The 17,630-nt window shown below is 38.7% G+C and overlaps 1 protein-coding gene across 1 annotated transcript; it reads right to left on the bottom strand.

Moving 5' to 3' along the window:
- Positions 1-1,298: 1,298 nt before the first annotated feature.
- On the bottom strand, positions 1,299-7,658 carry LOC114355348 (kanadaptin-like). Its single transcript, XM_028308147.1, has 6 exons — positions 7,642-7,658; positions 6,815-6,963; positions 6,004-6,173; positions 4,355-4,534; positions 2,626-2,774; positions 1,299-1,752 (listed from the first exon to the last, which is right to left on the bottom strand). Exons 1-6 carry the CDS (start codon positions 7,656-7,658, stop codon positions 1,395-1,397), a joined length of 1,023 nt encoding a protein of 340 aa, XP_028163948.1. The 3' UTR covers positions 1,299-1,394.
- Between the last annotated feature and the right edge of the window lie 9,972 nt (positions 7,659-17,630).

Raw genomic sequence — 17,630 nt, 5'->3', positions numbered from 1 at the left:
TTTTTTTTTTTGAACAAATTCGATCTAATTATAGGTATCTATTAGAGGTATAGGAACGGTACGGGAGGGTATTTTTGAGAGGTCAAACGTTCAGTGAGACTTCAGTTAATAATAATGTATCCTCTGAAATTACGTCAGAAATTATGACTAATAATTATGTCAATGTTACTCCTCCCGTAGACGCCATCACAAAGGCCACTGAGTTAACCATGGTCCAGCGTACTCGCGACGTCTCTAACCGTTAGAAATGGAAGCACATCGCCAGGAGAGCTACCCTCGGAGGTGACATCACCCTACCATGTACCACAAAATATAACAGAAGGTAAACTCATGTATGTACCCCACTTTGCATACCTCGCTCGCTCGCACGCTCGGCCGTCGCGCTAGAGTTGTCTTGTCATGTGTGCGTTTATTTCGTTATGATAGAAAAATGTTACTCTTAATACTACGGAAGAAAGACAATAATAGATATCCAAGTATAATTATGTAGTTATGTTTAGTACGTTATTATTTTAATAGTTTGCAAACAAATACACGAGAAGGAAGTAGTATGTAGTTGAGTGGTTGACACTATTATCCAATAATTCCTAAAACCTCTTTAAAACAATTCGATATTCCTAATTGAGTTGGCTTTTAATTTGTCAACGTTAAACGAACTATTGAAATACAAATAAATACCTTACTTAAATACCTCCCGGAAGCAACTGGTAGTTTAAAAAACGAAAATTTAGTTTTTAATGTTGAGTGTAAGCAACCGTCTACTTAACAAATGTTACAATACCCCTTTTTTGTTGTTCACTCATTTTCGCACAATAAAATAATTTTACAAACGCGTAAGCAGCGTCACTCAAGCGAACGCAATCGCGCCTCGCATTCGTCCAAGACAGTCTTGATAACGCGTACGTGAGCGGTGTCTATGTGTGCGTGGCTCGAGCGCGCTTAGTATGGAGTTTACCTTCTGTTATATTTTGTGCATGTACCTTGTCAGCGCAACCACGACCACTCTGACAAGTGCCCGTATAAGAAAACTCCTCCCGTGCCGCTCCCTTAGCTCACTGACTGACTTAATCCTTCAAGCTCCGCGAATCTAGACACAATAGAAATCAATGAGGGCTATCGTTTTAGCGCTCACCAGTTAGCGCCACTGTAGAGTAAGGTCCTGTCACTTGCTAGTAGCGAAGACAGTGGCACCAACTGGTGAGCGCTAAAGTGGTAGGAGCACTATCGCATTTGCACTCATCCAGATGGCGCCACTGTAGAGTAAGGTCCTGTCAATCGCCAGGGGTGCCAACTGTTAAGTATAAAAACGATAGCCCTCATTGTTATGACATTAATTAATGCCGTCTGGGACTCAATCGGTTAAGCGCTACACCTATAATACCTAAAGCCTAATATTATGCCGTTTCATCTTCCATGATCTCTGGCAAATCCCTATCCGACTCCTGATCGAAATAACTCTCTGGAATGACATAATTTTCCGGCGGCCTCATAGGTCCGTACACTTTCTTCGTTGTCCCTTCTCTTTCTTTTGTATTTTCTTTCTCTGTCTTCTCATTTTTCGTTACTTCACTTTCTTTTGTATCAGCTATTCTATTTTCTTCTTTGATTCTCTCTGTTTCTTCTTTAGGGATTTCGTTTGGTTTCTGTTCGGATTCCTCGTCTGAGTCGATTTCTTCCACGAATTCTTCTTCTTCTTGCTTGGAAGACTTTTTGGCTTTTGGTTTTCTTTCGGCGTCTTCTTTTAAACGTATTCTGGAACAAAATATGGTTATTTGTATTTATTTAAAAAAATAATAATTTTGGAATGACATCAGTCGATTTTGGAAACACATAAATAACTAGCTTTTGCATAATTCAGTTATTCACAGAAATATCATTACAAATTACAGTCTATATGCTATTCTGATGTATAACAATGATATTGTAAAGTTTCATCAAAATCCGTTCAGTAGTTTTTGTGTGAAAGAGTGACAAACATCCATTCATTTTCACACACTTTATTTATTACTATTTAATTAATTTTTAGTCTGCACTCTGTATTAATTTTAACTGTGGAAACTTTGCTGATTTCTGTCCTATTTTTTGTCTGTATATCAAAATTGTTTGTTTCCCTAATATAAATAAATAATAAAAAAAAAAACACACATTTATAAAATTAGTAAGATTTAACATAAATTAGGGTGTTTTTAATATCGTGCGGGATTGTCCCGCGTCCCCCACCCCCTGCGTATTCCTCTCGTAATAAATACTTGTATGAAAATCATAAAATGACATGCAAGAAATCCCGCGTGTGTGGTGGAATTGGGTATTTGACACCATTCGCCAATAATTCTAAACAACAACTTTTTAAAAAAGACACTTGTTTCTGGTCTTAAAAACTTAATTAATTTTTAATTACCTGTAAATTACGATTTTTGGTTGCATTATAATTGAAAAAAGTATTTTCATTGAGTTGATAGAATTGTGACGTCACATGCTAGTATTGCCGTACAAAATCTATGGGAGAGTGTCGTTTTGACAGTTTTAAAAAGTACGTCAATTGATTGGTGGTGTCAAATACCCTATTCGCACGATATTAAAAACCTTCTTAATAGTCAAGAAAATAATAATTAAAACAGCGCCCACCTCTTGCCATAGACAACGGAGTTGGCGGCCATCTTGACGGCCATCTTGGTCTCGTCCTTCTTCACGAGCGGCGGGAGATGCGCCGGTCTCGCCAACTCAGCAAGCCTTTGTGTTTTGGTCAACTCCGCTTTGAGTTTCTGGATTCGCATCTAGAAATACAAAAACACCTTTTACCGTTTGGTTTGACATCAATTGCCGTGCCTATGGCATCCGACCATAAAAAAAAATAAACAGCTCGTAAAAGTAAATAAAAAAATGGATACGTTGATATAATAACAAACAGCGCGTAGAACTAAATAAAACATTTAACGCGAACGCATGATCTTTGTCGGATATTTTTTATTTTAAAAAAATATTAAAAAAAAAACAAGCTTTGGAGTATAATACGAGCACAGATGCGATATTATTTGTCAGTAATTGAAGATTTGAGTGGTCTCAAGGAGTCCCTGTCAGCAGCATCTCTCATAATATTACATTGTACCTCTCATGCCCGTTTTCACCATCATTCCTAATTTTTAAGTAACCCCTATGTAAACAAAATTCCTGTTATGTGTTACCTTGTCTGTCCTGTTATAGGGGTCACTTAAAAATAAGGGGTTGATGGTGAAAACGGGCATCAGTCTATTCGAAATATGCACACTGTTCAAACTTCGCGAGTGTGGGCAGTGTTGCCAGAAGTTTACTTTTGTAACCTTTTAGGTTACTTTTGAACTGCATTGGTTACTTTTAGGTTACACCAATGAAAAGGTTACTTTTAGGTGATTTTTCAGAAATTGTAGAATTAACTTTTACAGGTTATTTAGTAAAAAATATTAATAGTGACAATTTAAAAATTATGTCATAAACTGCATTTGAACATGAATTTCATTTATTATTTGTTAAATAAAATGAGTTTTAGCGAATGTTTTTCGATAATAAAACGCAAATCCATGAAACGGTTTTATACGACCGGTCACTTTTCGGTCTTAATGGAATGGTCAAAATTTCGAATTTAGGTAAACGATTGATGATCAATTGTATTAATTTTCCATTCATGAACAACCTTACACAATCGCTTCGCAACACTGAGTGTGGGAGAAATTGTCCATTTGCTCCTAGTAAATTAGAGAGGGTCGTGCTCCTTCTATAGAGACTAAGTGACCTGTTGATGACTTCAATATCTTACCTTCGTGTTGGATATATGTCAGCCTTCTGCGCCATGCTCTGTCCTTGACTCTTCAATGAACTCATGAACGCGTCCAGTTCATCTTCATCGTCCTTCGGTTGGGGCTTGCTGACCGATCGGAGGCGTTCTAGCATTTTCTCTTCTAGAGATTGTAGTTTGCGGGGTGTCTAAGACCCAGTTTCCTCGGAGCGGAGCGGAGACTAGAGGAGATGTGTGGCGAACTTGGCAGTCCATTTCCACCAAAGCGGAGCGGAGAGGAGACAAGAAATGTATGAGCTGTGCGTATCTGTCAGCTGTCAGTCTATTGCTGTCAAATTCTATAGAAAAATTCCCTGCTCTGCTTATTCCATTTCCACCGAAAAATGCGGAGTGGAGATGTGGAAATAATGTGTGGAAAACTGGGCCTCTAAATGACCTGGTGATATTTACCTTGGTGTTGGATTATGTGGAGCTCATCCATAATAAGGAAGCTTTTGTGTTAGTGCTTCTTTCTGAGCGGGTGTTGTGCTCAGGGACCAAGGTATATAAATACTAAATGACCTGTTGATGACTTCAATATCTTACCTTCGTGTTGGATATGTCAGCCTTCTGCGCCATGCTCTGTCCTTGACTCTTCAATGAACTCATGAACGCGTCCAGTTCATCTTCGTCGTCCTTCGGTTGAGGCTTGCTGACCGAACGGAGGCGTTCCAGCGTCTTCTCTTCTAAAGATATCTTGGACTCGATTTCGGTTATTTGTTTTAACTAGAACAAAGTGGTCATGTCATGTTATTAAAGTTTTGGAAATTAGAATTTTATTGAAACACTTTTCAAAGATTGGTAGGTATACATATACAGGGTGTACCAAAAAGAAAGTGACATTTAAGGAAATGATAGACTGGATGACACATACAAAAAAAAACATTTTTTTTTATCCACAACGAGGAAGCTCTTGGCCTGTATCTCACCTGATGGTAAGTAATGATCTTATTCGAAAAATATCTGCTCATTTATACACAGAGCAACAAGAGTCGCTGTCTCCTCTGGAAATTGTACATCCTTCCTTATCTGGCTTATATTTCATCCTAGATTGTCTAAAAAAACCTGGTTTTCTCTGCCCTGGGCTAGACTGCCAGTCCCCTGGGTCGCACTATCTATCCCCAGGGTCACGTTACCTGTACCCTGGGTCGCTTTACCTGTACCCCTGGGTCGCGTTACCTGTACCCTGTGTCGCGTTACCTGTACCCTGGGTCATTTTACCTGTCCCCTGGGTCACTTTATCTGTCCCTGGTGTCGCTTTACCTGCCCCCTGCCTCGTACTGCATGTTCTCTGAGTCGTTCTACATGTCCCTTGGCTCATTATTTAGGAGTATTGACTCACCAAGTCGTCATAAGTGAGAGGCTTATCATCCTCCTTCTCCAAAGCGCCGAGTCTCTGCATCCGTTTCGTCCGCTTCTTCTCAACATTGCCAGTGCGGTCAAGGAAGGTGTCTTCGTCGGAGTCATAGTTGTCGTCAACTTATAAGTTATTATTATAGCTATAGAAATCTTATTGAGACACTATTATCTTAGCAACGGCTAGTTAAGGTCGCGGGAAGCGCCTATGAGCGGGCAGCGCAAGACCGGTCGTTGATGAAATCGCTGTCTCTATTTGAAATGATGGGTCCCTATACCTGCCTCATATTACGTCCCTAATTGCCTAAGTGCGGAGAATTTTGCCAAAAAAACTGATCTGCTCTCGCCTGGTTTGCACAGTCAGTCCCCTGGGTCACCCTACCTGTCCCCTGGGTTACCCTACCTGTCCCCTGAGTCACCTTAACTGTCCCCTGTGTCGCTTTACCTGTCCCCTGGATCGCGTTACCCGTCTCCTGGGTCACTTTATCTGTCCCCTGGTTCATATTGACTCACCAAGTCGTCATAAGTGAGAGGCTTGTCATCCTCCTTCTCCAAAGCGCCGAGTCTCTGCATTCGTTTCGTCCGCTTCTTCTCAACATCCATTCATCCAACGCTGTCTCCATTGGAAACGGTGGGTCCCTATACCTGCCTCATATTACGTCCCTAATTGCCTAAGTGCGGAGAATTTTGCCAAAAAAAAACTGATTTGTTCTCCCTGAGTTAGACTGCTAGTCCCCTGGATCGCACTACTTGTGACCTGGGTCATTTTACCAGTCCCCGGTGTCACTTTACCTGTCCCCTGGGTCACTTTATCTGTCCCCTGGTTCATATTGACTCACCAAGTCGTCATAAGTGAGAGGCTTATCATCCTCCTTCTCCAAAGCGCCGAGTCTCTGCATCCGTTTCGTCCGCTTCTTCTCAACATTGCCAGTGCGGTCAAGGAAGGTGTCTTCATCGGAGTCATAGTAGTCATCGGCGCTCCAATCGCGCTGTTTGCGGCGGCGCGATTCTAGAAGGTAAAAAATACATTAAAAAAAAACAATATTTGGCACTAATTAACGTCAAAGTAGATAATAATAAAAAGTCGAATGCTGATGGGCTATTTCAAATAAGGTGTTTTGTGCTTGTCTTACGAGTACTGCGTTAGAAACTAAATTAAGTGTGCGGTCTTGCAAACGGAAGACTAACGACCTGCTCATAACGCCTTTTTTGAAGCACTAAAAATTAGATCATAAAAACTTAAGCAGTTATTAAATAAACAACCTGAAAACATCGAACTGTCTAAAGTAGCTCAGTTGGAGGAGCAGTAGTCTGGCAAGCGGAAGGTCGTGGATTCGAGAACCGCATTAGGCAGTTCGATTTTTTCAAGTTGTTTGTTTAAACTTTAGTTTGAGAAGAGACTTGTATTTAATTTAAAAAAAAAATGAGTTTCAGTTCTAAGTATGGGGAGCCCCCAATATTTATTATCATTTTTGCATCAAAATCTTAATGCGGTTCACAGAATACGTCTACCTACCAAGTTTCAACAGTAATAGCTCTTATAGTTTCGGAAAAAAATGGTTGTGACATACGGACGGACAGACAGACATGACGAATCTATAAGGGTTCCGTTTTTTGCCATTTGGCTACGGAACCCTAAAAAACACTCACCATGCTTCGACTGCCGCAGCAGACCAGCCCTGTCCAATATCCTGCAGGCTTCTAAAGCACACGCTATGACGGCTTCTTTCTTCTTGCCGCGGTGTATTACCTCTGCTATGACCGGGTTGCCTCTTGCATCGTCTATGGGGAGTTCTACCCTGTGGGAGAAATGATAAATAAGACTTTTCCTAAAAAAAAACTTTTAGGCTGTCATTTATCAAAAAATATTGGACACGTATTTTTTTATTTCTCAATCAAACAAGCTGGGGCAGAAAAGTTCTTGAGTTGCGACCACGAGCCGGAAGACGTAGCGTGGGCAGGCCTCCCACTAGGTGGACCGACGATCTGTTGAAGGTCGCGGGAGGTGCCTGGATGCGAGCGGCGCAGGATCGGTCTTCGTGGAAATCTTTGGGAGAGGCCTTTGTCCAGCAGTGGACGTCTTTCGGTTGAAACGAACAAACAAGTAATTAAGAAGTTATGATGCGTTGAATTTCCGCGTGACGTCACAAAGTCCTAGCTTCAAGCACTCCTTGACGTCACGGGCCTCTTCTTTTGAACTTTGGAGCACTTTATCTCTTTAAATTTTCATTATTTTGAAAAAGTGGAAAATACTTGTCGAGTATTTTTTGATAAGTTAATTGACGTAATAATTTACTCTTTTTTAACCAAGAAACATGGACCCTATTTTAAGGGCCAGGGGAAATTGGTTTTATAAGCCATTGTGTGCCTAAATAGCCTAGAAAAAAATCCTAGACGACTGCAATTATGTGACAAAAATTTTAGGTCTTATTTATACTATGTCGGACAAGTTTTTTCTTTCTTCACTCTGCTATGACCGGGTTGCCTCGGGCATCGTCTATCGGGAGTTCTACCCTGTGGGGGAAATTAGGTTTTTCCTAAAAAAAAAACTTAGTCTGTCATTTATCAAAAACTATTGAACACGTATTTTTTTATTTGTCAATCAAATAAGTAATTACGAAGTTACTATGCGTTGAATTTCCGCGTGACGTCACAACGTCGCGTCGCGTCGGTCGCGTGAACTGTCATGGGGCGCGACTAGAGATGGGTTATACTAGGNTTCTTTCTATTTCTTTTTATGTGGTGTACAATAAAGAGTATTTATTATTATTATTATTATTATTATTAATTGACCCGAAGACTACGCAAGAATGTGAACGTATCTTTAGTCAGCTGTATACTTTAGGCTGTGGCGCACAATCGACAACTTGTGAATGAATCGCATTCACTTTGTAATGGAAAGTTCGGGCTTATTTTGGTCGATGACGGTTTGGAGGATTGCCCTTACTATTCGTATTTAGCCCGTGACTCCGCTTGTGTGTGTATTAGGCACATGTATATTCGTTAAATATCTATGATCTTGACGAAAAGCGGTAAACTCTTGTGCAGCGGGATCTTTTTGGCACAATCTCCTCATCTCTTGTTCTCACTACTGCAACTACTGTGTAGCCAAGATCTACAGCTTAAATCCAACCAGTGAAGGTCAAGTTTGGCAAATGCAAAGATGTTGTTTATCGATTGTTATTTTGTTTTTTATCAAATAAGTTACTCTTCTTCTATTCTTAGCTTTTTCTAGTACATAATATAATTAACGTTAAAGATCCTGTTACTCTATAAATTTTCATCAATACAAATTTTAATAAAGCGAAAAGATTTTGATTGATTGATCGCATTGAATAGACAGCATCCCTGATGAAAATAGGCAATAAATACATACGTTTAAGAAAACTTTAAAGGCGGTACAAAGTTCGCCGAGTGCTATTTTGTTAAATAAACACTATATAACAAACTCTTGAAAACTTTTTCGCCACTCTTAGCTAACTTTAAGACCACTTTTTAAAGGCGCTATGAAGTTCACCGGGTCAGCTAGTTTGTTAAATAAACTCTACCATACTTTTGTACCACTAATCTAGCTATCCTTCCTACTATCCTACTAATATTATAAAGGCGAAAGTTTGGATGTCTGGATGTCATGATGTCTGTTACTCTTTCACACAAAAGAACGGATTTTGTTGAAACTTTACAGTATTATTGTTTACAACCCAGATTAACATAGTATTATAGGCTATAAATGATGATATGTGACAAATAGATTTCAATAAACGAATAAGACATGTCTAAAAAGCGCCATTTATCGTCATTGGTTAACATCTACAGCGCTGGACAACCTACTGTTTATGACGTTCGTAAATATTCATGCGGGGGAAGTCGTGGAACGCCATCTATCAACATGATATCAAACAACAGATTTTTCGAACTAAGGGGTAAAATGAGGTCCACGCGAACGAAGTCGCGGGCGGCCGCTAGTCTAGCTATAGTTTATCCTATTCAGTTCCAGACTAAAGCCATAAAGTCCTCATCGTCCAACTGACCCAATTTCTAGGTAAACGTTAGGAAGTGGCAGTAGAAAAACGAGGCCGTATCAATTAGCCGTTGTGTCCACTAATTAGAGATCATCTAGCTCTGACATCTGACATAATGGTTGTGTGGAATAACAACATATTTTTAGTCGGATAATGGTCATATTGTAGACTCAGAAATTAGCGGTGTCTAGAGCCAATCAAGGCATTTTTTTTTTTAATTTATTATTTATAGAAACCAACAGCGATACATTGAAAATGTTAGTTATAAGATTTAGACTAATAGTATAACCAATGACAGGTTTCCCTTTTTATAAAAGTACCTACATTGTTGTTGGAAAAAATATGAATAAAGGATGAAAAAATAAAAATAACAAAAACTCACAAAGAAGCAATTCATTGCGTCAATAACAAGCCAGAATAAAGCACTTCACCAGTGTTAAATTACACTAGACTACTTTACTAAAATTAATTTAGGGCACTCAGAAACCATTGATTTATAAATCAATGGTTTCTGAGTGCCTTAATTTAATAACATTAGTCCCTATTTGACTGGAACCACCAATCAAAGAGGCTTCTTGTTCTTCTAGTTTTTGATAATGGAAGGAAGAGGACATAACAGAAATATTATCATCATTAGGACACATTGTCTCCACTGCAGGAGCACGACTCTCTCTAGTTTCTTCTTCTTTGCCTGGCCCATTCCTATTTTATTTGGGGTCGGCCCTCCGCGTCACGACTCTCTCTATTTTACCAGAGGCCAATGGAGGATTTGGTCTATACTCCGCTCTCTGGCCAGACGGGTTGGGGAGGCCTGATGTTCGCAAGTCGTGTCCTTTAGTCGCCTTTTACGACGAGAAGAGTGCGGTTGGTGCTTTGCTTTTTTCTGCCGGTACCACATACCTAACGCTACTTATCTTTATACACATAAAAGCGAAAGGTCACTGACTGACTCACTCATCACGAAATCTCAGAAACTACAAGTGCTAGGAGTCTCAAATTTTGCATGGGGGTTCCTTTTAGAACGAGGTGCTCACTAAGACGGGATTTTGCAAAATTCAACCCCTAAGGGGGTAAACGGGGATGTTTGTTACTCTTTCACGCGAAAACTACTGAACTGATTTTGATGAAACTTTACAGTATTATTGTTTATAACCCAGAATAACATATAGGCTATAATTTATGACGATCTGTGATAAACGAAATTTCACGCGGGTGAAGCCGCGGGCAAAAGCTAGTTTATCCATATTTTTGTTATAAACAGACCTAGTTCGTCCATGACCCAATTATGTTATTACTTCATCCACTTACATTGGCATTTGCAAAATTTATGGGATCCTATCACGGAATCTCTAATGATTATGGTGTATCGATGGTGCAATAACGAAATGCTTTTACGATATGAATTAAGGGGACTTGGATAAGTAGAAAATTATACTTTAGTTTTTTCATGGGTGTGTACTATATTACTACACTAGCTTTCCACCCGCGGCTTCGCCCGAGTGGAATATTGTCTGTCATAGAAAAACCTTATCGCGCGCGTCCCTGTTTCATAAACCGGGATAAAACTATCCTATGTCCTTTCCCGGGACTCGAACTATCTCTATGCCAATTTCATTTCATCAAAATCACTTCAGTGGTTTAGGCGTGAAAGCGTGACAGACAGACAGACAGAGTTACTTTCGCATTTATAATATTAGTATAGATAAGGTAGTTTATTCGTTTCAGCTAGAAAAGATTTCCACAATGACCGGTCTTGCGCTGCCTGAATCCAGGTGCTTCCAGTGACCTTTACTTAAACATTAGGTAGTGACAGTCCAATAAAGCTTGTAGTAAGTGGTCTAATATGTATAGCTTGCTCTACCACCACTTTGGAACATATCGGCTGAAGGGAAATGTTAAGCTTAGAAGAAGTGGCATAAAAAAGAATGTTAAGCAGGTAGAGGTATAAACTTAGTAAAGTTTATTATAAAGTAAAGTTTGTAGGATGTTGATTGTTTGTAGGATGTTGTTGAGCGCTGGTAGGGTAGGGCCCAAAAGGTAAGGAGACATGTAAAGTCCCCCATAAGGGCTACTTTTTCTTTTATATTATTTACTATATTTTGACGTTCATATGATTAAATCAAGAGTACTCGCATAATTTAATTTAATGCCTATTTAGATTCCTTTTGTCTCAATAAACTAAAAAGTATTTTACGGAAAAAAAAGTGTATAATACAAATAAAATGGTACCGTCTTTTGTTTTGTAAATAAGATGTGTTGCGTGCTAGTTTAAAAGCATTTAACCCTTAAACTAGCAACGCAAGCTTATTGATTTTGAATCTTAAAGAGTAGGTGATAAGGTCTAAAATGCATTAACCTGCGCCTGCGCATTCCTTCACGTCTAAAGTCGGATTGACCTCAGAGAGGCTAACAGAATGCTTTATTAGGAACTTATTTCACTTGTAAAGCTTTATTGGAGCTTTTTGTTATGGAGGCGTTGGTAAAACGATTGTAATTTTATTGGGGCTTATAACTGTTTTACTCGTAAGAAGTTTGTGGTTTTCAATTTTGATTCACGTTTGGGAAACTATTATACTTATTTAAAAAGTTTTTTGTATATTAGTTTTAGAATTATTCCTTTCTGTCGTCTAAACGATAAATGATTTCGTAAAAAATCTTGAGGCACTTAATATGTCCCCATATTCTTACTGAACCAATTTTGATAAATTTTAGCAAAGATATTGATTGTACCTGAGAAGCTGAGGGCAAAAAAACATCGATCGGGATGCAAATAAATAATGAAAAATCAAGGCAGTTTCTGAAAACTGGCATAAAAAATAAAATATACTTTTGCAAGAAGGAATTGCATTTCTAGCTCTTCATATGGTACTTTCTTATTACATAATACAGGCAAAGACACGGTCTGAAGCTGATTATAAATCCAACTACATCATGAAACAAAATACAGGTGTGTCTTTCGCCACTTCTTCTTTGCACCACCGATATGTTGTCCCGAAGTGGTGATAGGGCAAGCTATTTGGGACGTGTATATGTGCCCTAAGAAGGGCCTACATACTAATAATTCTAATTTAAAATTTTGATTACTTAACCATAGAGCACAGCAAGCTCAATATGAAAGATTCACATTTCGTCCGCCAGGGCGGCGCCACCGTCGCTTTCCACTGGTCAATTATCTAATAATAGAGCATTTATAAGTGGCCACCCTCACTTGATTTATTTCTGTTTGTTCATTGAATCATAACTGAGCACAACTGTTCAAATAATTTCGATTTATTAATAGGTTACAAGGATTTACTTTTACGGTGAACTCAATAACACAGAATTTTATGCTTGTTTAGGAAAATTTTAATAAATTCTCAGCCAAAATCCTGCAAGGTTTGTCAGCTTTGATAAAACGATACTTTTAAGAGAAAATCAGAACATAATTGAAGACACAAATAATGAAACAAGAATAAAGAATCTGGAAATCAAATAATAATCAATCAATCTTAATGTGTTGTTTAGTATGTATTAGGTATAATGAATTTAGGTGCAAAATTAACAACTTACAACTTAGATAAGATGCCACATTGCTTCGGTTCCTTTTGGTAGGATTTGAACCTTTGACCTTTCAAGTGCGTGATACACAAATTGTAGAGCGAGAAAATATATTTATAACGAAAATCATTGACAAATCCATAAAAAGTGAAGTAACTACCCAATAAAACCCGTCATTGCTTCTCCTGCACGAATAAATCTCATTTAAAATCACAAAGTAACCATCACCCAGTATTCCCTGGTCTGCCCTGTTCCTCCCTGGTCCCTGTATAGGGGAGGGAGAGACGAGGCGCGAATGTCAGGAGAAGGTCAGGTTATGATGGTCGACAAGCGGCTTGCGGTCCATTTGACATGCTAATAGACGGAACTTAAGGGCCCGTGCCGAGTGTAGTTTTTAAATAAGTATTTGGTGTGCAGCTAAAGATTTTATTTCGTTTTTTCGGTTGAAATGACGCCAAATTAAGTCCACACCGGTTCTGCACAGCCCGCGTCTGGGTGCTTCCCGCAACCTTCATGAGATCGTCGGTTCACCGCTTTCTAGTTCGTGAACTTTCGTCTTTGTCCAGCAGCTGTGGAAGATACTAGATTGAAACGAATAACTTATTCTTTATAAGCTTTTACCCGGCTTCGTCCGGTTCAAACTAAAGACTAATTGTGAGATCTACTGTATAATTGTATCCATCTCTTGTACCACTTTTAATGCAAATATGATATGGATTTTTTTAATCCACAACGAGGAAGCTCTTGGCCTGATCATCACTTACAGGTGAGATACAGGCCAAGAGCTTCCTCGTTGTGGATTAAAAAAATCCTATTCCATTCTATTCAAATTTTTCCTGTCACAGAAAAACGTTATCGCACACGTCCCTATTTCAGAAACTGGGATAGTAACTATCCGGGACTCAAACTATCTCTGCACCAAATTTAATCAAAATCAGTTCAGTGGTTTAGGTGTGAAAGCGTAACAGATAGAGTTACTTTCGCATTATAATATTAGTAGGGATTCTTCAAGTTCAAACCATCCTCAGTCATCTTCTAGCCAACTGAGTCACCACATCACGAGTATTCACGAGTAGATTTCTAGAGCTTTTATTCTAAAGCTGCTAAATTATATTATGATTTGTTAGTGCTATCAAAACTTTATATTACTGGTTTATTCTAGGGATGTTATGGATGTGTACTTACGGTTATGGATACGGGTACGGATATAGGAATAATATTATACCGTTGTGCCTTTAAATAAATAAATAAATAAATAAATAAATACCGGTTTCGGTTACGGATATTTTTTAATTTCGGATATCCGAAAGTTTCGGTTACGGTTACGGATATCTGTGCTTTAGAATGCAATTTGCAATAGTTTTCCACCACGGTTCATTCATGGCCGTACACTTTACATCGAATAAAAAGTAATAAAAAAAAAATTAATGATACTAGATGGCATTATAAAGGTAAGTCAGGCTGTTATGCCTTTACATACAATGCTATACAAAAAACATTTTAAAATGCCTACATCCGAAACTATCCGAAACTTTTTAATCGGTTACGGTTTCGGATATTTTTTTATTTCTGATATTCGATAGTTTCGGTTACGGTTACGGATATCCATAACATCCCTGGTTTATTCTCTCTCTCTCTACAACGAAACGGCGCCTTAAACTCACAAGTTCAACAACCACGCTCGTGTAATCGCGTCCTTTATACACAGTTTAATACTATACTAGCCCTGTATTAAATACTGCACATTCGACTATACATTGTTGTTGCAAAATAACACGTATTATGTAGTAAATAAGATTCTGTTTATAAGTTAAAGACTTTTTATCTTGACCAGGAAACGTGTCAAAACGTCGGTAAATTGATCTTCGGTCCATAGTGTCTTAGCATTAGAAATTCATATTACAAATTAATAAGAGACTTTAGATAGTTGACTGACGCCACTATTTTATTTTGTTTAGATTTTTCCCGCAGCTTCGTCTATGCTCAAAACAGAAGCTCAAAGTTGCACATCGTGCTATGGAGAGGCTATGCTCGGAGTTTGTTTACGAGATCGAATCAGAAATGAGGAGATCCGTAAACGAACCAGTCGCTGACATAGCCCGACGGATAAGCAGGCTGAAGTGGCGATGGGCAGGGCACATAGTACGCAGAACTGATGGTCGATGGGGCAGTAAGGTTCTGCAGTGGAATCCATGTAAACGGTCAATTTGAAATCATTGGGGAGACCTATGTTCAGAAGTGGATGTCCTGTGGCTGAAATGATGATGATCATAATAATAACCTATTATATTACTCAGGGATAATATAGCATTCTAATAGTAAAAGAAGTTTTAAAGTCAGTATTTGTCTAGGGAAGCTTATGTCTTTATGATTTCTTCCTTCTTCCATAACGTAAGTACATACTTATTTATCATGATTTATGCGTTTCAAGGACTGCCCCATTTCCTACACCCTGTATAGTACTTGAGCTCGCCAAGTAGGTCCATGAATAGCTGCAAGTCAAGTGGGTATAATTTATGTAAAACCGATCTCTACTGAAATACAACTAGTACTGAAATTAAAACAAGTAGTAGTTAACTAGAGTATGTAAGCAACTAATTTAAACTAACCAGTCAATTTCGAACTCCTCCTATGTTCTTCTGACTAATTTCGTTGCGGCTATAATGACAGTTTAACTATCCCCCGAGACAAACTTGACCTTCATTGGTTGGGTTATTGGCGGTCAAGCTGTAGATCCGGGCTACACAGGAGTTGCAGCGGTGGGAACTAGAGGTGGGAATAGTCCCAATATTGCTCGTATACGTACCATACTAACGAAATATCTACCATCAGTTTTGCTCACATCACCCTAAAACAAGCTGGAACTGGTAGTTCCAAGGGATATCTGAACTATTTTGTATTTTTAGCCCAAAGCACACAAAATATCCGTGTCAAGTACACTGAACAATAGCTGACTCTGAAGTAGGATCAAACAAATAATTGTTTGAGGGAAGACACCTGTGGATCGGTGGTTAGTTTTCGCTGGTACAAGGTGCTTATTTCCATTTCGTTTTGCTTCTATGAAAAAACTATTGTCTCTATCACAATTTTCTGTTGTACTACTCTACTTTGTAGTACTGTACTATTAATTAACAAATTCTAAAAGCCAAAAATCATAAATTAATAAGCATCTTCTTGTAATGGTAGAGATTTTTAAACAAAAATGTACATTAACATTTTCAAGTTTCTTGTTCTGGAATTCAAATCTTGAACTTTTAATTCAAAAGAATCAAGTGGTCTAAGTCTAACCTATAACGAAGATAAAATGTATCGTGATAGTTATCGAATGACCATGGAATAATGTTTTCGTTGGTTGGCGGTAAGTAGGGCTTGCTCGTTGTTTTTTGATCGCCAGGTAACTTTAAAATAAGTTTGGCTTATTGAGTGTCTCTGTATGGAAAATTAATCATACTTGCAATAATAATTCTATTTTTCAGTTTCAGTTAAAAGTTATCCGACGATTGGAGAATCAGCCCTTTGTGTAGTCACGCATTTGTTGAGAAAAGTTTGCCGCTTACTCGTAACGTTTGGACCACTCAAATATAATGTACGTAAATATTTGAATACAAACAATTGGTGTTACCCACAGCCGTCGAAGGAAGGCTCGCGCATGGCCTGTAGGTCAGGCCTACAATAGGCAGGAATGCTGGCCTTGCCTCCAATGTTTGAACAAATATTTGAAAAAATGTTGGGTAGCACCTGTGTCCTGTAGTGTTGGGGTATTTCGTTGGTGCGTGTTGAGGACGCGTAGCCGAGTGGCGAGGGCTGGTTTAATGCGATTATAAAAGTCAAGCATCCTCACGCGTGGTTAGATTTAGGATGGGTGACCATCAAAAATAATCTGGAATATGAGATCCCGATTATAATTATGTGCATTAAAGTTAACCAGATTGATGTGTTCCAGCAGTAAGTTAGCCAGTAAGTTTGACGTTAAAATAGCCAGTTTCTCTGTGGATGAGGATTACGGGTAAGCTCGCTTCGGCCTGATCATCACATTCCATTAGGTGAAATGTATGCAAGCTTAAAATCAAAGATGCGGTTTCCTATTAACTGATAATATTCATCATCATCATCAGCATATTACAGCAACATCATCGGGGAACCAGACGCAGGTTAGCGTACCATCCCTATATTGTTAACATTCCACCAGCTCGCACTAAGCGTTTCGACGACTCTTTTATAATGCGAACAGCTAGGGACTGGAATTCGCTGCCTGCTGCTGTCTTTCCCGAAGACTATAATCCGGGTCTTTTCAAGGCGAGAGTGACTAGGCACTTACAGGGCAGATATGTACCATCCTAGACTGCATCCCACTTAACATCAGGTGCGATTGTGGTCACCAATAGAACCACTGCTGGACATAGTCCTTTCTTAATACCTACTTACCATTTTATCCTGTCACAGCAACATGACCCCTACTGCTTTACCAAGAGCAAAACGACTGAGTAGAATATAAAAATGCTCATGAAAGATAATAATGAAGCAGCTTATACTTTAGAGGCGGCACCATAAAAAGGTCTTATTCCTCCCACCTAATTAGTCATGCTACTCATAATATTTACCTTTATCTTAAGAGGCAATCAGTCATCCAATCTTTTTAATCACTCTAGGAAATGCCAAGCAAGTGACGTTTAACTGCCGAAAGACACTGAGTCACATTTCACTTCGGTTAAATAAATAACTGAAAAAGATCTGAAATATTGCCGACATCCGGCAGCGGTGGTAAGTATGCCACAGTATAAGTTAAGTTAACAGTGAGTCAAGTTCGGGCTAAAGTGTGTCATTGAGCAAATTAATTACTCACGGTTACAAAAGTAAGATGCGAAATTTTACAAAAATGATTTAAGTACCCAAAAGTTTATGAAAAT

The sequence above is a fragment of the Ostrinia furnacalis genome, unplaced genomic scaffold, assembly GCF_004193835.3.
Source record: "Ostrinia furnacalis isolate ACB-3 unplaced genomic scaffold, ASM419383v2 OfSCF2392, whole genome shotgun sequence".
Lineage (NCBI taxonomy): Eukaryota > Metazoa > Arthropoda > Insecta > Lepidoptera > Crambidae > Ostrinia > Ostrinia furnacalis.
This window is presented reverse-complemented; position numbering and strand designations above follow the sequence as displayed.